We start from the raw sequence: 22,571 nt of genomic DNA on the forward strand, positions 1-22,571 counted from the left end.
TTTGTTTAAGACAGTAAATTCTTTAAATTGTTACAATACATTCATTGGACTTGATGTATATGTATAATATGGTAATATTTCCTAAGGGAACACTGAGCTACTTATACTCGGGTTTATACTCACACTACAAGGCCTTGAGAGGATGAAGGTACTGAAACTGATATCTTTAAGCCTTGATCAATGCTTTGTTCATTCAATATTGCCATATTACGTTGAATTTCAGCCTCTGATTTTGGAGCATTTATTGTAGCAGCTCCAAGATATGTAACTCCTGAGAATATGGTACATTCTTGATCGACATCTGAAACTTAAGTGAAAATATTCTCGAAATTGAATGAAAATGATAGTAATGAATATTAACGGTCATGTAGAATATAGTCTCATGTTGAAACTGCTGAGGAGAAAATAATATTACATCAGAAAATTTCAAGCCTATGATGATGCTTTCTGAGATTTATGAAATTTTAGATCATCACTACTGAGAAATTCAATTTCTATCGCAAATGAAATAAAAAAAATTAATAACTAAAAAAATAAATAAGGTGAATGAGGATATTAAGAAAGAAATGAAAGTATGTAAGTAATCAATTTTCAGAATTAAAAAAAAATATATATAACAGTGAATCAATATAACTCATATTGAACAAAAAACTTATAAACAATATTTTTCGAACCCATCTTAGTCATTTATGAAAATAAAATTAGAAAAATGCTCAATGCTCACACTAATTTATTTACTAAAACTGAGGAAACTGAGCGAAAAGAGTGAAGTGGGCTTCACACTGAGAGAATAAGTAGCAGCTGTAGTTGAGAAGAGTTGCTGGGAGCCTATTTAAAACTCAAATTTGTGTAGTATCAACTACTTTCCCTTCAGTGTCTAATCTTATCGACTCAAAATATTCTATTGGTGTGGAAAACTTAATACCTAAATCTTGTGAATTCAACGTTTAATTTTTTTATAGTTCGAGGGTTCCCTTGATATAATCGTTTATCAAAAAACAGAACATTTATTCGAAATTATGTTGAATTTTATGTAACCGTAGATATATTTTCAAAAATTACAGGTTTTCTGTAATTTGTATTCACTGATGTATATCATTTCAGGATATTTCCTTAAATTGATGGTAAATTCTCAAAATGTTCTCCATCTGACCACTAGATAATGAGTTACTCAGACAATCAATTTGTCTGATTTTTTTAATATAGCAGGTGTTATGTTCTGCATTTCTCGTCTTTATTAGTTCACTAATATTATCAGGTATGTTAAAATATTCTAGTTTTTGAGAATAACATTTAATGGATTAAGATCAGATGGTCTAGTGAGGTCCTGTACTGTTTTGAATTTGGGTAACCAATTGCAGAGTTCAGTGAATAATTTGGAGACTAGAGCATTGAAACAGTTCCAAAGTTAGTTATCACTCCCCAAGGCAGTCAGTTGCAAAGCCAAGCTTCGATATCGACCGCCGACGAGATTCGTCCTCTATTTCCCACTGCAGCTTCCACTGCAAGGTAACAAGTTGAACATTAGAACACAACATATTCATGGTTCAACCCCAGTCAACGCTGTTTCGTCCACCGTGGGTCTCGTCAGCGGTGCTAGGCACAAATGTATTGCTAGATTCAACTTTCCTTAAAAAACAAGCCAGAGTAAATAAGGGCGGTGACATCTCTCCTTACAAAGACGCCATTTATGGGATCAAAGCTCTGTAAACATATTTGAAGTGTTAATCTGTGGTAGGTATAAATTTCGATGGTCACAGTACTCATTCATTTCTATGTCAACATTTATCAAATTTGCCATAATTTTATCTGTTCCACAATCTATTCGTGTTTTCACCAATGACCTCATTCAGTATCATGTTTTTCAGCTTTCTCTCCTTTCACAAGCCACTCTGTCTAGTTTTTGTCTGTTTGGTAGAATTCGAGTTTCGAGTTTGTTTTCGTAACCAAAACAAGTTTTTTGTTTTTGAAAACGACACTAGTCACAAGCAAGTTTGTTTGGTGGAAATCAGCCTCTAAGTAAAGTTCAAATGTATCAAAGTCAATTGTAAATTAATACATATTAATAATAAGTATACGTATGTTTTGTAGTCCTGCGATATGATACCTCCTACTTATGAGGGTAAGTACTCGCCCCCTTACCCAAGTTTACTATTACAACAAACAAATAAATTGAGTATCTTCAAGAACCCTTCATCAATTTGAGAAACAATACATTTTTCCGAAATTATTTTGAAGTAAATCTCTAGACAAGTATCCTATAAAAAAATTATAATTTTCTTCTATGTCACTATTTCACCGAATGCATTTAATCTTTGTGATCAAGTGTTTTTCAGCATACATAAAGTATTGTGCACATAACTGACAGTATTGTTACCATAATATTGCTACTTTAAAAAATTAATGAAAAAAAATTGGTAAGATAAACCAGAAATACAGACTTATATAAAATTATTTCCATTCCAGGATTCTGTTAGTAGATCAAGTTGGCAGGTAATAATCATGAATCATAATGAAAATCAGTTGTGGAATATTTTCAGAGAAACCTTTCTCAAAACTTATATCAAAATTCATTATTAACAAATATGATTCATCTCCATTATTTATTAAAACATTAAATAATGCAAATAGCAAAGAGGGGTTAATGAATGACAAAAACCTGAAATAAATCTAACATAAAATTGTGTCAATTCATTTGGATATCAATCTAAGAGGTATGTCATCAACTTAACGGTTGTATGACACACAAAAACTTTGAAAAGATTTATTAACAAAAATGTTGATTATTTGAATAGTTTTCAGATTTCTTTCAGGTAGATTTAAATTTTTAATTAACCATGACAATTATATGTACTGTTCAACACAGTTGCTAAAAGTTCTTAAGTTACGAAGTTACTCATGACAATTAATTTTTTTCTTATAACTGAAATATTTTTAAAAACAGTGGAAAAACAATTTCTCAATTTTTCACCTACATAAACGATTGATATTGTCAGAATTTCAAATATTTTCACAAACATTTTGAGAAACATTTGCTTGCTAATATAAACTAATAACAATAAATTGGTGGAAGTAGCCATTACTATGTGGTAGGAAATCATAATGAAGAAAAGAGAAACCATCTTAGTCATTTATGAAAATAAAATAAGAAAAATGCCCAATGCTCACACTAATTTATTTACTAAGGTGGTCATCAGACACAAAACTTAACACTTTTATTTGTAACTAACGTTACTGCAGTTTTGTCCTAGAAGGACATTTTCAAACTTATACATTAATGTAGTTACAAATGAAAGTGGTAAAAAACGTATAAAGTTTCAATTCTCTTTTCTTCATTAAACAAATAACATTTGCCACTTCAATTTCTTTCATACATAACATTAAATTTGCTTGAAAATGTATATTTTCTCGGAAACATTATAATTAAGGAAACCAAAAGACACAAAAGAAAACAAAACTGAACTAAAATGTTGTCAAAATTATATTACTATAAAAAAATAAGGTATGCCACCTTATGACATTTAGAATGTGCCTACCATAACTTATTTCATGTTTGTAATTTGTGTATTGCAAAATTTTCAAAACTTGCCAACATTATTTTCATATGTGATGGAATTGGCCTCTACTTGATGAAAGTCCATAACGTATAAATAACGAAGAAATTTTTCGGACTCTTTTAAATAGGCATATATGTAATTAATGAAAATTATAGGAGTTTATGTATCAATTAACTACTAATTTCCACATTCAAAAAAGATTTAATAAGGGGATTTAATAAGAAAACCACAAGTCAACTTATATACTCCTGAACTATTCAACACTGAAGTTTTGTCTACATTGTTTTCGATAATTTTGCATAAATTATTACTTGTTCTGTAAGGTGGGTCTACAAAATGTATTGAATGTTCAGTGAAAATCTGATACTAAAGTGTTACTTGAAACATAATTTTCATTTTTTGACTTACAACTTTTTGTAATATTGTAATATTGGATGAAGGTCTGCAGCATGTTTGCAGAGTTTTTCTTACCAGTAGTGAGTTCCTGTAATAGTCGATTTTGAGTTGATGAAACCCAATAATGAACTAGAAAGCCCAAACCTTTCTATCCCAATAAACTAATAGTGAAATATCACTATAAAAAGATCTTTATGAAGTTAAATCTACTTTCAAGATGAGTACAGAGGGAAACAATACATACTACTACACTCTTCTTCAGAACTTGCGTCAGGTTTCATGGAATCCTGTTTCTCAGTAGGAGACAGACCTTCTACGCTCAACGGATCTTTTCCAAGTTCTACTGGACTTCCATAGAAAGTACTGTGGCCAATTTTTTTGCCTTCCGTATTAATAACACTAATATTGCTGTCTGACTCTTGCAAAACCTCTGAAAGAGCATTAGCCAATTCTTCCAAATCACCATTCTTGAAATTCAAAGTTGGTGTTTTACTTATACCAGGAGTATCCCCAACAAAACAATACTCATCACTTGTTGCTATTGACTCGTCAGATTTTACACTTGAATTATCCTCCATAATCAACTGAAATAAATTGAAAATAAATCAGACTTTGTTGCAGAGTACATAATGTCATATCAGATTTGTCAGTCCATAATGTACTGAACTTACTTATTTATGAAAACTATTGCTATTCCCAAAATCTAAAGAACCACATTATTGAATGCCTATGAAAATGTAATATCTTGAAAATTTCTCATTAAAACGAAAATAAAAATATTTGTGACAGTGACATTTTACATAAATCATTGCATTTTACATTACGTATATTACACTGATTACACATTACACAGATGTCAAGTCATTCATTCCTCACTATTTTTCTTTCTCTTTAAGCTGCCTATAGACGTGTAAAATTATTGCGCAATATTTTGGTTTGTGCAATATAATTGTTCGTCTAGGGGCAATATTGAAAGGTTGTGCAATATATTGTGTGATTTTCAAAATCTTGAAAATATATTGTACAAACAGGATAATATTGTGCCGTATGTTGGCAATATTGCGCAATAACCTCTCAGTTGGTCTCTGGCGGTCGCCTGAATTAGTAATCTCAAAGCAAACATGAGTGACAAGAAAGCCGAAAAACAATTCATTGTTGAATTTATTGACGTGTATCGTGGTCTTCCGGCTTTGTGGGATGTGAAGAGCAAAGATTATAGTAATCTCCCTATCAATAAACCACTGTTTGGCCCATTTTCTACCTTTCTGAGAGCCTTTTTTTCGTTTTTTATGACTTGCGGCCATGGCAATTATCACGCAACACAAATTTTCATAACTTAACATGTTGACTTCATGAAATTGTAGAGACTGTTGTTTGCACAATGTGGTTGTTGTCTGTGCTCACAATTGTGCAACATATTGCACAACCTTCAATATCGCCTACATACGGTACAATTTTTTGTACAAACCAAAATATTGTACAATGATATTGACGATCAAGGGGCCACCGTCAAAATATTGTGCAACCCAAATTGCCCAATAATATTGCACGTCTATAGGCCACTTTAGTTGTATAACTTTTGTCTTAAGTGGTTAAGTTAGGTTTAAACTCTAGTTTAGGTAAACAAATTTTAAATCTCCTGCAGCATTTCGACGTTTCATTATAACAATTATATTCATTGTTGAAAATTTGGCGTTTTCTAGGGAATTTATGAACAGTTGTTGGAAGGTTTTTTTGTGGTTGATTTCCAATTGACATCAGAATAATAACCAGAATTACTTATATCAAAGAAATGTCAAGAATATCATTAACAGTATTTTGACAAGCACACCAGTATCAAAATCTTACAGAAAACACTGCTAATGAATTTTTTATCATAGAACATTATCTGAATAGATACCTGGAGACTGATTCTTTATATGAGTACAGTCTATATCACCTATTACATTTGTAAAGCTGGCAATTTGAAAAAAAAATTATGTATTAGATTAGCTATTCCTTCAGATACACTTTTTATTTATGAAAGCTACTGAAATCAGATGCGACTATCATATAAGTTCCGAAAACGTAAAATCTCAGAGTTTTTAATAACTGGGATTCGAGCAGTGATAAAAAAATAACAATTACATTAATTTCGAGTTGTGAATATGTAAACTCAACTGATTAGTTAGTCGTTTGAATAGATTCCCAATTCGGTTCAGCACCATTTTCACAAATTGTTTATAAATTCTGAAACATATAATGAATTCCGTATCATCCTAAGAGCAATATGATTTGTTCTCTCTCTGAATATTCGGAGCCGAACAACAATTTCTTTGAGAATTTTTGTTTTAAATGTGTCTGGTTCTTTCAATCACTAAACTAAAAATGTACATAAACTTGTAAAAATATGAATTTTTCCATCATGGAACATTAAAAGGTTAACAAGTCACTTGCATCTACAACATAAATTAACTTCACCTACATTAATTATTGCCAATGTCACAGACTGTGACCAGTAATATTTATTAATATTTTCTTTGATAATACGCATATCCAACCTGATCTAAAATGACCTATAAATAGTCATATCTCGGAGGAATAAGTCCACTAAAGGGTAAGGGAGCTGGGCTCCAACCAGAACGAAATAAAGCTGCTTGGCCAAATAAGTCCAGTTATCACCAGAAGACGATTGTGGATACTAACAACCGAAACGTCTTCACGTAACTTGGTTTGGAATCTTTTAATTTTTATTTTTCATTTTTTGTTAATATTTTTTAATTTTCAGGTTTTATCAATATTTTAATTTTTTATTTTTTTTGGTTGTTGCTTGTAGATTATTTCTTTGTAATTTCAGTTTTTTGTTTAATAAAATTGTTATTTTCGATTAATCTTATTGATTTTTTTTCAGGGATTTCAAATCAGTATATATTATATTAGACAATGGAAGTCCGAACTTATGAAATATACATATAAAACTATTTCTATACATATCACAACTTCAAAATGTGAGGGTGGTGTTTCTGATATTAAGAATGACCTTTATACTGCTATGTAGAAAATTCAGCAAAATGTAAATTTCATAAAATTTAGTAACACCAAAACGAATATATATATATATATATATATATATATATATATATATATATATATATATATATATATATATATATATATATATATAGAAGGAGGTGTTATCGAGTGTCTATGATTTAACTCAAAAAGGAAAGGATTAGTCGGAACAGCACTCAAGAAAAATTATTGGCAAACCGCGGACACGTGTTTCTGGCTATTGGCCTGTATGTCTCGTCCATGAAGTACAATTTTTTTTGAGCTTCCGAAATTCGTCAATTTTTCTTAGATAGTTTCTTCTCCATGCTATCTATAATTTGCCACAACCTACAACTCTACTGCTTACTATATTTTGATTCTGCTATAAACTGCTATAAACGGTAACGTAAAATTTAGATATGACAACGCCCTTTACTCTCAATCATTATTGGTTTTACTATAGATGATAATCCCATATAACAAAACTTCATCCATTTCCGAAATTTGAGTGAGCCTTCAGGGCAGGCGCAATAAAGTTTCATGACGTTTCCAAATCACATGGGCGTATCGCAGGAAAGGGGGATTTTTTAGGGATATCAAGTGAAATACTTGGTTTTCATACTTATGTTCATAGAGAAATATGAGAAACAAAAATAAACATTTGTATTATATACGTACTCTGTATGACTCTTCCTGATATCTATGGGCGAGCAGTAATAATATTAATACCAAGCAAAGCTCGGTCACCCAGGTACTCATAACACAAACAGAAATATGTTGTATAGGAGTGATTAATTTTTGGGAAAGAAAGGTTTTGGCTTTCTCTCCATCTTGATACAAAAAAAATGTGGGAATCTTCCAAAGAAAGGAAGGAAGCAATCAATTTTGAAAGAAGTAACTCTATACATAGATGTGTAGATCATGCAAAGAAGTAACTTTCAGACACAAACTGGAAGAAAAAGCCCTCCTGAAACAGCTACTTCCATATAAACATTGAATTACACGAAAGAAAAAATTCTTTCAAAACAAATACTTCTATATGAACAATGAATTATACAAAAAACACTTTTCTCCACTCAAATTGGATTCCAATTAGATTGTGAAGTAACATCAGTAGAAATAATACTAAAATAATAATTGCAAACCAATGATAATGATACATTAGTATACATAGATTCGAACAATTGAGTATGGATTTGATTTTGTTTAATGAAATAGAGAAGTAAGTGTTCCAGACTACAATACTATATTCCAATGAGTCAAATAGGCACAGTTCTCAGCAATTCACGTAGTGAATGTAACTGAATATTATTACTTATTTTCAGTGGAAAATACTCAATGCAATTTGTCAGGAAATTGCACTGTTATTCTCAGTATATAGTGTAAAAACAACATCATGTTCCAATTTTCATTCATTTCAAAAAAATATTAGTTTGGAAAATTGTTTTCTGATCACAGCATCCCTTTCAATTTCTGTTTGTTTCTTTGAAACTTCATGAAATCTCAATTTGATGTAAACTTGTATTATGAGCTTGATAAGAATTGATTTATGGTTTTCTGAAAAAGTGACAGAATCTTGATAGCAATCATTCAGATCTGAAAACACATAATTTTTAAAACGCATAAATGGCAAGTAATATCGAAGATTGAATTTCTGGAAAAAAATTTGTGATTTGGTAATTTATTACCTGTTGTTGGTACAAATATTTTGATCTGTAATTCTACAAAACTTATAACTGAAACAACAGCATCGGATGGTTTGATCAATCCGCCCCTGTTGTTCCTACTTATCAATATAACTGTGTGAAATCTATACAATCATATCTTGTCGTATTCACAACAACTTTCACTGCTAACAAACATTTTGCACATGTAATGACAGTTTTGATTTTTTTGATTACAAAACCAGCTACGTAACCAAAACATTTTCAGTGATTATATCAAAGAAGGATGCAAATTCTTGGCCATAATTGTGATCATCTATTACTTCCTCATGATTAAACCCATACTTCTTTATGGAACCCAGCTCATCAATAGACACCTCTCTCTGTTTTGGTTTAGATATACTTTGGAGTGTTAAAATTAAAGTGGTGTCTAGACTCAAACAATTTCCTCCACCTTGGTAAATGTCATGGTATAAAATTAATCTCTTGAAAGTATTATTGAACTGATATGGCGTAGGGTTGTTATTAGAACCATTTCGAGATCTGAAAAAAAAAGTTACTCAGTTGGTAATGCTAGAGTGCCATCTTTAATAATTTAAAATAATCAATAAGCAGCAATTGTAAATGTATTACCGTAATTGTATATTTCATTTACCAATTTTATTTAAAAAATCTCACTTCATTAACAACTGTGACTGTGTGAACTTTAAAGTTGGTATTACATGAGGTTTAAATGTTCTGAGCCTTCCACGTAGAGGTATAAAACTATCGGGGGTAAAGTGTTCAGAACATATTCTCCTTGAAGAATGTGGAAGGGTATCTCATGGTCTTTTGATGGCTTCTAATCATTCACTGTATCTATCTTCAGGAATCCTAGAATAATGCAATAAAATTACAGTCAAATGTAATTCAATTTGTTCTATAGCCTTGCCAGAGCCTTGCATACACTAATTATTAGAAAAATCAGGTAAAGTCTAGTATTGTGACACACTATATAAATATATAGCTGACCCCTTATTAAGACTTTATAGACGTGTTGCTATTGATTTAACAGTGAAATACTATAAATAAAAACGATTTTTCATAAATATTGTGACAAACTATAATTATTCATTTCCTACCAAAATGTAAGTATTAAGGGTATTTTAAGGTTACATTGAGTAGAAAGGTTAGGTAAGGTTCGATCTGGTTAGGTTAGGTTAGTTATACTATTTATGCTTCATATATAGTGTGTCACAATACTAGACTTTCTCCTAAAAATCCTTTTTTAGCATTATAAATCATCTTTTCAATTCTAAGTACTACACTTATTTCTATACTTATATTATTATGCGGAATTTAAGTTTTCCCATTCTATAAATCCTTATTGGGTTAGTAAACATCTACAATTACTTTTTAGAAATAATGGTAATTTTCAATCTAGTACTAGCTACGTGAATCCAATGTTGTAACTATTGTGAATAATTCAAAGGACTTTCACCTATAAATTCTGAAATAATTATTATTGTATTGGATATTAATGTTTCTAGAATTATAACTGACTTACTTATGGAATGTAACACCTTTTGGGTGACTCAACGAAGAATTCCTACACCAAAGTACGAAACACATCATTCTTTTACGAATAACTATCAAGCCGACGACGCCTATGAACAAAATGGTCGAATCCTTGTGTCAACGTCTGAAATGATAGTCTTTGAGCCTTCTGCGCATTGCGCAGACACGTTTTCATAAATTCAATTGGGATGAATTTTTCGAATATATGGGATATCACCATTAGCAGTCTAGTTATAGGTTATGTCGGTGGTATATACCTCATATTAGGTTATGAAAATTAGGATTTTCTAAGGGATCACGTTTGCCTGTTTATCGGTTTGAAAAATTGTCAAATCTGAATTAGTTTCGTGAACAAACTTTATTATTGTCATGAAGAGAGTGGTGACCAATTGCTAAATTAACATTTAACAACTGACTTCTCTCTCCCAAAATTAGGTTATAAAGTATTAAATAATCCATCTCTCTCATTTCCTTAAAGCATCTTGCCAAGAAAACTATCGAAGGTGGTCCCATGAAAAAGAATTTCATTTCAATGGAAAATATCAAATTTCAATTATAAAAATAAAACTATTATTTTCATAGTGAATAAATGTAATACCTTAATTCAATGTAAACAAAATACACCTAGTACCAAAGTACGATCAGCACTGATCTCAAAAATTAATTGAATGAAACGTTATCCCAAAATTCAAACATTAAACTTACTGAACAAAATGAATAATAAATTCAAACTAAAAGTAAATTCTCGATCTGAGAAAATGAAATTAAACATTGTTTTCGGTTCCCAGTAAAAATCACAGTTTAAACCAATAAGGTAAATTAACATACTGAACAACTACTGTATTATCGATGTCCTATTGTGAGTGATTTATAATTCGAATCATGATTCGATTATTTAAACAATTCGATAGCTGATAATTCAATTATCAAAATAATTCGATCATGCCCATCAATAAACAAAACACGATCGATTTCGACGTTTGTTACTGTCAAGAAGCCAATTTCTAGAAAAAATGGGAGAAAACATTTGACAACTATTGTTCTTTTATAATAGATTCGTTTACTTCTCAATCTATACATGCCAAATCGTTGCTATGAATGTTCAATTTCATTTGTTCACATAAACTAGATTATATTTATTTCACCTACAATTTCAATATTTGTATTTACAATTACAATTGAAACAACTGAGAGAAAATAAATGACAAAGCCTCTACTACAGAAACATGCATTTTTCTATTTTTGATTTTCATGTGTGGAAACTATTACAGAAATGTTTTTAACTGTTATGTTCTGTGCACTGATTCGGAGTCAATTCGGAACGTTTCTGTAATCTAACAACGAAATACACAACCGAAACAAACCCATTATTTTCAAAAAAAATGTTTTGTCACCTTGGCAACATGGCAACTTTAGTACTAAGTACTGATTGGAACACTCGGAAGGGCAGCTTTGGAAGTGAAATTTAATTAAAATTCGTTTACCTGTGCTTGCCCCACATTTGATTTCACCATATTATGCAAATTTATTTTTTTTGTAAAGTGAAAAATAGTTTTTCGGAAAATGGTACCCTGATTTCCACAATTCATCAGTTTTTTCGATTCACCAAAAATTTCACATAAATCGAATAGTTGAGTAGATCCTCAGTCTGTCGGTAAATAAAAATGTATCTTTCTTAATTTAGTGAAAAATTGATTTTGGAATACTCCCGAGAAGCCATATCTGTGACCTGAAATGGCCACTTGAAATAAAGCTAGGAACATCGACTAGGAATTCTTAGTAAATGTCAATATAAGCATTAATTTTATAGAAAAATGTTATTAAAATCTTTAGTTTCACAGTATTTTTAACATATTTCACCCATTTCAGGATGTTTTATAATATCTATGAGACTTTCCACATCACAAGACTCCGGCAGGTCGGCCATCACGACAGTTTGTGGCAAGCTTGGGTAGTGGGTATGTGGTAAGTGAGTGTATGTTGTGTTGCTCCGTATTTTTCGCAGTTCTTATGTGGATTATTCAGCAAAAAACACAGGTAAAGTTAAATTAATAACATTAATCTCACATCTACTCGAAATTGTATAATTTATGTCAATGAAAACCCAAGTAATAAGTAGAATAAGACAAATCTCAATGAGCTTCACTTGAAAGGCTAGTATGCAGTGCCCGCCATGTTGTGAAACCACTACAAAATTCAATTTTTATTATTAAAAGTAATCCTTTTCAAAGAAAATAGAAAAAATATATGATATTTAATGTTTAGTTATTAAATGATTGAAGATATAAGTTATTTTCCCGCGTATAGCCGTCAAATTCAGAGGTAGTGAATATGAAAAGGCGTCCGTTGGCTCGGAAGTACATATAACTCGTTGAGTATACGCGGGATACTCTCAAGGTCTCTTCTAGTTTTGCTAGACTTTTTAGAGATAATAAAATACAAACGATATATGTATTTGTTAGTAGCAAGTGGTGGTGTAAATTCTGTTATTTATAAACACCAAGTGTACATTATGAACTGCAGTGAAATACCTACCAATCTTCTATATGTTTAGTGATAATTCCTTAAAAAAATCATTGAATAAGTATGATTTTGATAAGATCATTTTGAATATTTTGTTGGGGGTGTGGCGTTTGAATGTAAACAACATTTTTTGAAGATTTCGTTAAATTATTTTCTAGGTCATTATTTATCATAAATCACACAAGTTTCTCAACTTCTGAGAGTTGTCGTTCGTATGGGGGCGACAGCTGATTAATGGAAAAACAGATTTTAAACAGACAGATTGATTCGTAATCTAAAGATGAAGAACCAAATTTGATCTTTATAATAATGATTGACTGCTTGTATCCTTGAACAATTTCTCAAGATAAGTTTGCTAACAAGCTGCCCAAAAAGTATGGTTTTAAAGTAACTTTTCGAGATAATCTAGGGAATAGTTTATGATAGGTATATCCTCTTTAGTAATATAATAACACATTTGTATGGATGGGAAAAATAATCGCTAGTAAGTGATTGTTTGAATGATTCGGTATAGTACTTTCGGACATATACCCAATTGATATTTTGGCTAGAAATTGTGTTATGTTGTGTTGCCCTTATATGTGTGTTGCATGTCAGAGTCAAATTTTAAGTAATGCTTAGCAAATTTTAACCTGATGGTAAGAACTATGCCTAGATGTGCAGATAAAGAGCGAGTAGGTATCAGATGTATAAAGACGAGGTTGTTATTAGGCATAATACTTTTCAAACTTGAGAGATATTGGTAAGGGTAATTGCATGTTTCAAATATATTTTTGTTTTTGAGTTACATACTAGGACTGTAAAATTTCCAGTCTTTGCTATTATCACTATCTCAGAGAATCACTTTCATTTGAATTAAATAGAATATCTTCCACAACTCCTTTTTTTAGGTTAGATCAAAAGTGAGTGGGTCTTTTCGACCCTTCACCGCAACCCGTAAGAGTTTATTGTGGCTCATGCCTATTCACACTCGACCAAAAAAACCCAGCTTCTTAACGAAGCCAATTAGTTTGTAAGGTGAGTGGTCTTTCAGGTCAGATGGTAAGAGTACGGCTCTGCCAAACTCTGAAAACCTGATTTGGTCCCCAACAAGGCAGACACCAAGTATGTGCTCTGCTGTTTCATCATTTTTCAGAGGTGACACACACTGTCTCCAGATAGTCCGAGTCTCTGCATATGATGATTCAAATGACAGTGACCTGTGAGAACTTCTGTCAGACATCATAGTTCATCCCTACTGTAGTCCAACAACTGTTTGCTATCAAGCTTCGAAGGGTGAATAGACGCCTTGGAGTGAGCCAATCCTGGAAGATTCTGCCAGAGGTCCATAAATCTGCTTGCCATCTAGGTGTTCAATGTTTGTTTGGCAAAGCCTAAAGTGATGCCAATAACAGGTTCTGGTCTGATGAAGCTGTTTGCAGTACCCTCCTTTGCAAGGGAATCAGCAGCCTCATTGCCTTCCAGGCCAGTAAGGCCAAAAATCCAGACCAGAGATAATCTGTTAAGTCTTCCTATCGAGGAGAGTCATTTTTGGCAATTTGCTACCAATTTAGACATTGCTCGGTAGGAGCCAAGAGCTTCCAACGCCGCTTGATTATCCGAGAATGTTTTTATTGACTTGTGAGTAAGGTTGGATTTATCCAATCTCTCCGCACACAATTCAATAGCGTGAATTTCTTCTTGAAATACAGTCGCATAGGTTTCTAGGCAGGTTGATATCTATGTCCATCTGCTACTGAAAACATCTGCACCACAACGTGAAGGTGTTTTTGATCCATCTATGAATTCAGTCAAGGGTAGGGAAATTTTCAAAGAATTTGTTCACTTATGACTCTATTCTTTTAAGGTTAAAATCGACATTACTCTAAGCAAAATGTTGCTCCTGAGAGGCCAGAACAAGTTCTTTTGGATTTAAATTTAGGTAAAATTTACTTTCAACATTGTGTCGGCAAAAGGAATATTGTCTTTAAGCTATTCTTTCATTAATTCTTTTCTACTACCGAAGTGGGTTGGGGGGTGGGGACACATTTCGCTTTCTACATTATGGTAGGGTGCAGCAAATTAAAAATGAGCTATTCCTAAAGTCATTTTCTATAATTACAATAATTTATTCCACTGAGATAGTCAGCAGTTTTTGTTTGAGACAGGCGTTTGGAACAAAACCATTTTTACTGATAGCATTAGTAAGAATTAGCCTTTACCCTTTAGAAATTAGTGTGCGAAGACCTTCAATTTTTTTTTGTTATCACTCCAAGCTTTTTCGCAGGTATGTGTTGAATGGATATATGTTCAACCATGTAAATTATTTTTTGATTTTCTTCATATCTTTTCAAAAATGGACTCTTCTGCTAAATATCAGGTTTCTCCATTGAATCTTTTTGGTTTGTTTTAATTTTTTTTATGAAAACACTATTTCATGCATAATTCTCTGAAGAATCTGACCAATTATCCTCTTGAAACTTTCTATGGGTGGTACGTGAAGTAAGCCCTCTCTTATTTATTTATTTATTTGGTATAAACTGGAAAACCTTAAGTTACAATGTTGTAAAATATACATATATAAAAATATACTTCAATTAAAAAACAGTTACATCATTTGAACGAATATTGAAGTATATAAAATAAAGAGCAACTTAAAAACTAAATGTTAAATAAAACAATTATAACTAACACCAGCAGTAAAAACTAACAAACATACAAGGCATACATCTATAGACTAAACACATAATTGACTGCAGACTTTTTAAAGACTTCCAAGGAGTGAGTAAAAATCAAGTTCCGATGCATTAGGTTCCCTTGACATTCTTAACATTGGACTATTGAATCCATTATTGGTAGAATATGAGATTTCAATGAAAATCGCTTGATTTGACTCTCGGGCCAACCAAATTGAGATGTTCTGGGCACTTGATTTGGCCTGACAATAATTCAAACAGAAATATTAAGTCAGCCTGACTCCGCCTGTTTTTCAATGTGGTTAGATGTGGTGTAGAAAGAATATCGGTGTAGTTCAGTCACCGGTCCATTTGAACGCTCATTTTGTAGACAGCAAACACAAAAATGTATTTCGAACGTTTCCAGAGACTTTTTGTACACTAAATAAAAGGGACACCACACAGTGGATGCATATTCTAAATGTGACCTAATTAATGAACAATACAGAATTTTCAATGTGCTTGCCAATAAGTCTTTAGCGATCCTATCTACATATCCAAGAAGTTTGAATGATTTCAAGGTTATTTTATTATTATGGGATATAAATGACAAATTTTTATCAAATATAACGCCAAGATCTTCAACTTCATCAACTTGATTCAAGGGCAAAGAGTTCATGGAGTTTTCATATGTGATAGGTGTCTGAGAACGATTGAAACACATAACTAGACGTTTGTTAAGATTTAGTTCCAAGCAGTTATTTCTACACCAATGGTTCACATCTTGAAGTTTCAATTGATTATTTGGTTACTTTTGGTCAATAGCCATACTTAGTGTGTGAAGTAAATATAAAACAAAAATCCATATCTTCAAGAAGTTCTCTGCAGGAGGAAAATAAATAATTAATATATCTTGTTCAGGATATCTATATAGAGAGATTTCCCTTCTGATTAGTCCATCGTCATAAACAACGGTTCCCTCGTACAGGATGTCAAATATTGTTATCTTGATGTGAAGTACAGGCTTACCTCAATATTCTTGTCAATGACATTTATTGAATTCACATCCGACGGCGCATTTAGAGTCAAAAAGTGACTCTCCAGTCTACTTTCAAAGATATGGTTACTGAAAACTCAGAAACTATCTCATACTTCGGATTTTTATTCACTTACCATTACCATTTTTTCTAATATAAAACCATTAATTTCTTCAAAATTGTATCTCTTTGAACGAACTATATTGTAATTGATAAAAGTAAATGACACTTTTTATGAGTCTTTTCATATTGGGTGAAACGATAAACATGTCTGCCATCGAATAAAGAACCAAGTATAATCTAAACTGAGATTTCTGTAACAAATAATTAAAAAATTCTGTGATGTGTTCACTGGAACTAGTACAATGTCAACTTGTGTGTGTGTGTGTGTGTTGGAAATGTATACATAATTATTAAAAGAAAAGTACCTTTTACAAGTTGACAAATAAAGTTGTTATTTTGTGAGTCAAACTCACAAATTTTTGTATGTGTTTGCCTATTTGTGCACTATCAAGAATGCAAAAAAGTCTTTGAATATATTGTATAAACCTCATTGATACAGGTTATTGTATGATTTTCACTATAAAGGGTCTTACAAAAACCGCGACACGTGTTTCGCTATACAAAAGCTTTCAACAGCTTTCTCTGGATTTAATAATAAAATTTTATTATTAATGCTTGAGAAAGCATTTGTAAAACTTGTAAATATTTGTGGCACAAAATTTTCATTGAATTTGAAGGTGGTACCATGGACCTGCCAATAGAAAATATAATAGGAAAAGTATATTCTTATGACACTTTTGAAAATAAACTTAAGGAGTTACCAATTTGTATATATACAAAAAAATAATAAAATATTCAGAATATACAGCTTTCAATATTCAATACAAAATTCTTATCTTTCTTGGAAGTTTAAGATAAGAACAGATGTGATCTATCACAAAAAAATATTCGATCTTATTTTTACCACAGTTTCTATTATCTGTTATTTCAGAATTATTAGATCAGAAAATTTTGATCAGTAGAGATGAGTTTTTTTTTTCAATTACAGATTCCAATAACAATGCTTTTTACTTTGCAATGATATATCCTGAAGAATGGGATATTATAAACTATACACAAAGAAGTTTCCAAGCAGCTGATTGATAGGCCCAGGTCACGTATTTTCTTTTCATTTGGTAAGTTCAGTAATCATTCTTGCTTCTTTACTGTGATTTCCATTGGTTTTGAAAACATTTCATCCCAGATTTTTTTTAGTCCCTATTACTGAAACTTCAAAGATTGTTAGACTCTTTTTGCATTGAATTTTAAGGAATAAATGTGTCATAAACTAGTATACAGCGTGGCCCACCACATTCGCCTCGGTATTTCTACGAGAAATGAAGAGAGTTACGAAAAAAACTTTTAGCACAGTCATATGTGGGTCCATGAGGAGCATATTCCAAAATCATTTTGAAATATATAGGGTGACTCCCAAAAAAGTTATATACCAAAGTTATATTTTTTCCTATGGAACACCTTATATTTTTTATATTTTTAGATACTATAGTCAAAGTAAAGGTGAGTTATTATTAAATTTCCCATACTTGAAACTGACCGTTTCTGAGAAATACACTAAAAATATAAACAAATATAAGGTGTTCCATAAGAAAAAAATATAACTTTGGTATGTAATTTTTTTGGGAGTCACCCTATATATTTCAAAATAATTTTGGAATATGCTCCTCATGGACCCACATATGACTGTGCTGAAAGTTTTTTCGTAAATCTCTTCATTTCTCGTAAAAATACTGAGGCGAATGTGGTGGGCCACTCTGTATACCTAACATTGTTTCTTTCTCCTTTGAAATATTTCACAAATCATTGAAGTGTATGTGAATAAATATCCACTTTCCTATATTGAGGAAAATATTTAACACATGTGGAGGTTTGTTTCGTGATAATAAGTTTTGAGAATAAGCACAAATAGGTGTCATACAGATCTTACAGTTCAAGAACATAAGAACTTTGTTTCCTCAATCATACTTGTTTAAATTTTATATTCATTCGATTTCTGAAGATACAGTGTGATCAATGTCAAAAATTAAAAAAAATCCAATTTTTTTATCTGACCACATCACCAGATTAATGTAGTTTGGAAATAATTGTTTCTGTAAAATTTAAATAAAGTTATAAGGGTAATAACTTAGTTAAATATGCCATTTAACTATCCCACCAATTCAATTTTAGAACTTTCATCGGAATGTGTTCATCATTTGACAAATCAAATTAAATATATTCATCACCGAAGTCCATACAAATGTATAAAAAACATCATATAAACTATGACTAGTCCATCATAACAGAACTTACAAGCTTCAGCGGTACAAATACAAAATAAGAATATATTAAAAGTCAAGAAAATATTGAAAGTTACAAGAATACAAACATAAAATAAGTATATATTAGTATATAAGTAGTGTCTGTTCATAAATAAAAGGAACAATTGTACAATCAAAGAACATTGAACTAACAGTATGTTGAAGATAGAGATGATAACATTGTAGTTTCTTAACTACTTTTAAAAAACGTTTCAGATTAAAGTTTTTATTAATTCTTTTCTATATTTTCTAAACAAAACTATCTCCTAGGAACACCTAGCATACTCCATTTGAAGGAAATTGTAGGGCATACCAAACATTGAAGCCTCTTGTTTCTTTATATTTACAGTAATTTGCATTATATACAGTGAAGGCAGTGTAAGAATTTGTAACTGTGAAAAATAACTGTTTACATGAAGTCCTCTGATGAGCTCCCACAATGGACCTATTAATTTTTTTTCTGCATAAGAAATATTTATTGACATGAGCTAAATTGCTCTAAAATATCAGACCATATGTTATAGGGACTGGACAAGTCCATAATATGCCAATTTCAATACTTCCAAAGACACTGTTCTTTGTAACTGCCTAATTATAAAGCACATTGTGCTAAATTTTTTTGCAAGAACATTGATGTGTTTCTCCCATGTCATTTTATGATCCATAATAATTCCAAGAAATGTTGCTTGTTCAATGCTAAGTTTTTTATTTTGACAATAATTATCCTCTCAAAATACATTTTGAGTACTGTCCATCAAACATAAGAAGTTTATCCAGTGGTATCCTATGAAGCTGTGGCCTATATTACTCAGTTTATGAAGAAACTCCGAAAAAGAAAAACTTTGACAGAAACTTCAAAAAATGACAAAAGAAAATTCTCAAAATGGCAGTCAAATCGATTACATAAAAGAAAAGGCAGATTCCATAACTTTAACAAGAAGTCAGAAGGAATTGCTCCCAATTCATTCACAAAAAGCCAGAAGGAATTCCTAAAAACATTTGATATTTGTGACCAAGACAGAAATGAGTGTGGTTCGTCATCAACTATGAATGAAGGTCTAGCGCCCTTGAAGAGGAAAACTTACTATTGAAAGAAGTTATAAAAAACAAAGAGACAATTATATTAAAAAAAATAAACCAATTGTATCCCACTCAAACAAATTCAACTACTTGAAGATGAACTAAGCAATTTTACATGTAAAAAATGTGAAAGCATGAAAGTTATCGAGAACAGCATTAAGATAATCGATGAATGAATCAATTCATTGCCAAATCAGAAGTTTCAGAGAAACATGCGGCCATCATATTCTAATGTAGTTTCTAATAATACTCTAACTAATCCTACAAATTCTCAACATACTTTTTTAATTAAAAAAAAGTCTACCCAAACTATAACAGAAACCAGAATGGATTTACAGAGAAATATATCGCTGTCCGAATTAAGGATAAATATAAATGAAATTGAACCTATAAAAAAGGTGGACTGAAAATAATTTTTAGAAGTAGAGAACAATGTTTGAAATTAGAAAATGAAGTTAATATCAAATTGAATAATAGATATAAAGCAGATTTTCAGAAACTTACGAACTCAAAAATAAAAATTGTTGGATTGTGTCTAGAAAAGCAAATTAATGAAGACAAACGGGATAAGATCATAAGAGAGCAAAATGAATGAAAATGATTTCTAATCACACCATATTAGATATTTGGATCACAAAAGAACGTATACCCTTTATGCAGAGGTAAAAAGTTCCATAAGAAAAATAAATTTTGGTGTACTGCAAGGATCTGTTCTTAGTCCACCTCTGAAGGGATCAGTTGAATTATTTGCTGATGATACAACAATAGGGAATGTTCCTCCTGACGAAAATCACGTAGTTTTCATAAAAGAGCTCTAAAACAACGCATTTTATTTAAACTTATCATTTCAACCTTTTTCTTTAAAAAATAATTTAAATACTTAAAAAAGAGGAATGAAATAATGCATTCAACATTTAAAGGGATTCGATTAGCTAATAAAGCACAATGAATCTGTTAGCTGTATGAGACAAACAAAGATGACATATTTCAGAGGCGTGCTGTTCTGTTTACTTATGTTTCAAGTTCCGAGACATTCTGTGATATATGACATTTTGTGCACCTAACCTATCTTCCTCTATATAAATAAATAACTAAACAACTGTTGTTTATGTGGCTTGTGGAGGTGGTATTGAACTATAATTTATATTTTGCCTTAATTGTTGATTTACAAAGATAATTTTCCTTTTTTAAAGTAGAATATCTAGGTCCTTATAAATTATTTCAACTTGATATAGGCGCTGTTGCCAATATGTGAATTAGAAACAAATCCCTTTAAAAATCAAAACCCAACATTTGAAACATCAATTTGAATACTTTTCAAAGTAAATTTGAAAAACTAATGAATTAAACTCAACTTTATTTTTTTCAAACTTGCATTTGCTGTAATAACCCAAGTTGAGGAGCATTCCCCATTATATACACTTCGGATAACTTCCACAAAATTCATGATGATATAAAAACAGACTAATTTAGGTTGGCTTCAAGAGTATATATCAACTCTAAATTTCCAAAAATCTTCGGATATGAATATTTCTAAAAGATTATTGAACGGTTGAACCAATCCTATAATTATTGATAACAATTCAATAACTTATACCAATTCTATTAAATTCTTAGGATTATATATTGATAAAAATGTATTGTGGACAAAACATTGAAATTATTCAAAAACAAGTAGCACCCCTCATTGGTATTCTATTCAAAATCAGGAACTATATTTATCTTAAGTTTTTGAAAAATATCTATTTCAGTCTTAAATACTCACAACTGCGTTATCTAATTTATATTTGGGGATCAGCCAATAAATTCACAATGAAACGTTTGAAGTTTTTACAAAATAAAACTATAAAATGCATATATAAATTATCATACTCAGAACCAACAACGAATTTGTATAAACCAAAAAAATTATAGATTTGAACACACTATGCAAAAAAAATTGTTTCATTCATTCAATAAAAAATAAATCTAATATTTCAATCAAATTCCATAGAAATTAATAATATTCTTAGTCATAACACTAGACAAACAAAATTATTATCGGTTAGTAATTTTAAATCTAATTTTGAACAGAAATCAATTTATCATGATGGAATTATAATATATAATGCAATTCGTGAATAAATAAAAAAATCTAAAACTGCTCCAAATTCAAAAATTAATTGAAAAAGTATTTAATGAATTAATTAAAATACAGGATTTATATAGCCAGAATCATCTAAGTATTTTTATATTAATTATGAAGAATTTCACATTTAACTGTTTGAATATTCAATTACTTATAATTTTTATATTAAAGTTTTAAATACTTATTGACAAATTTAATGTTCACTACTCACATTAATTACTTGTGTTTTCTTGTTTGATATTTCATTAATTTGGTAAGTTTGTATCTTTAGTTAATTCAGTTAATCCCTATTCAATAAACATCTAATGTTTTTAGGGATAATAAAGACAATTTCAAAATCATTTATGAAATTCATTTGCGGTGATAATCTACCTCGCTACTGCATCCCGTGTGTTAGTTTCTGAGACCCAGTATATTTGTATCAGCATACACAAATATATTTTTTACATTAGAATAGCATTGTAGAATAACAAAAATTGGCCTTGAAAACAATGACCTGTTCATGAAATTTGGCGTTCTGCATACTTCTTGAGTGTCTAACTAATGAAAAAAAATCATTCTAATCAATGAAAAATATAGCAAGCG

The 22,571-nt window shown here is 30.8% G+C and overlaps 3 protein-coding genes across 18 annotated transcripts in view; 1 reads left to right on the plus strand and 2 right to left on the minus strand.

Annotated features, from left to right (window-relative positions):
- Positions 1 to 4,784, minus strand: part of GAPcenA (GTPase activating protein and centrosome-associated) — a 37,960-nt gene extending 33,176 nt beyond the window's left edge. For 2 of the 3 annotated variants that reach the window (XM_023162433.2, XM_023162431.2), the window contains exons 1-3: positions 4,625 to 4,784; positions 4,198 to 4,537; positions 124 to 307 (exon numbers count right to left, since the gene is read on the minus strand). In XM_023162433.2, the coding sequence (XP_023018201.1) occupies positions 124 to 307; positions 4,198 to 4,531 (518 nt within the window). In that variant the 5' untranslated portion in view covers positions 4,532 to 4,537; positions 4,625 to 4,784. The remainder of the gene's footprint in view (positions 1 to 123; positions 308 to 4,197; positions 4,538 to 4,624) is intronic. The other variant, XM_023162432.2, reaches the window with a different exon arrangement.
- A 3,374-nt stretch (positions 4,785 to 8,158) lies between these two features.
- On the minus strand, positions 8,159 to 10,574 carry LOC141481506 (uncharacterized). 2 transcript variants are annotated; one of them, XR_012465028.1, is made up of 3 exons: positions 10,194 to 10,572; positions 9,303 to 9,520; positions 8,159 to 9,190 (listed from the first exon to the last, which is right to left on the minus strand). XR_012465028.1 is itself a non-coding variant. In XM_074173129.1 (3 exons), exons 2-3 carry the CDS (start codon positions 9,328 to 9,330, stop codon positions 8,893 to 8,895), a joined length of 303 nt encoding a protein of 100 aa, XP_074029230.1. In that variant the 5' UTR covers positions 9,331 to 9,520; positions 10,194 to 10,574; the 3' UTR covers positions 8,159 to 8,892. The 2 variants fall into 2 exon arrangements, 1 of the variants encoding a protein (XP_074029230.1); XM_074173129.1 differs by having other exon boundaries at positions 9,326 to 9,520; positions 10,194 to 10,574.
- A 1,040-nt stretch (positions 10,575 to 11,614) lies between these two features.
- The window catches only part of LOC111507170 (bromodomain-containing protein 3), a 65,421-nt gene continuing 54,464 nt past the window's right edge, over positions 11,615 to 22,571 (plus strand). For 2 of the 13 annotated variants that reach the window (XM_074173025.1, XM_074173037.1), the window contains exons 1-3: positions 11,637 to 11,858; positions 12,074 to 12,241; positions 17,470 to 17,596. The gene's annotated coding sequence lies outside the window, so the exon portion shown is untranslated. Of the gene's footprint in view, positions 11,859 to 11,886; positions 11,984 to 12,073; positions 12,242 to 17,469; positions 17,597 to 22,571 lie in introns of those variants that run through there. The other 11 variants (XM_074173039.1, XM_074173036.1, XM_074173038.1 and 8 more) reach the window with 10 other exon arrangements.

Source organism: Leptinotarsa decemlineata, unplaced genomic scaffold (assembly GCF_025532065.1).
Source record: "Leptinotarsa decemlineata unplaced genomic scaffold, Ldec_3_MD MMD2_tig00000199_RagTag_RagTag, whole genome shotgun sequence".
Lineage (NCBI taxonomy): Eukaryota > Metazoa > Arthropoda > Insecta > Coleoptera > Chrysomelidae > Leptinotarsa > Leptinotarsa decemlineata.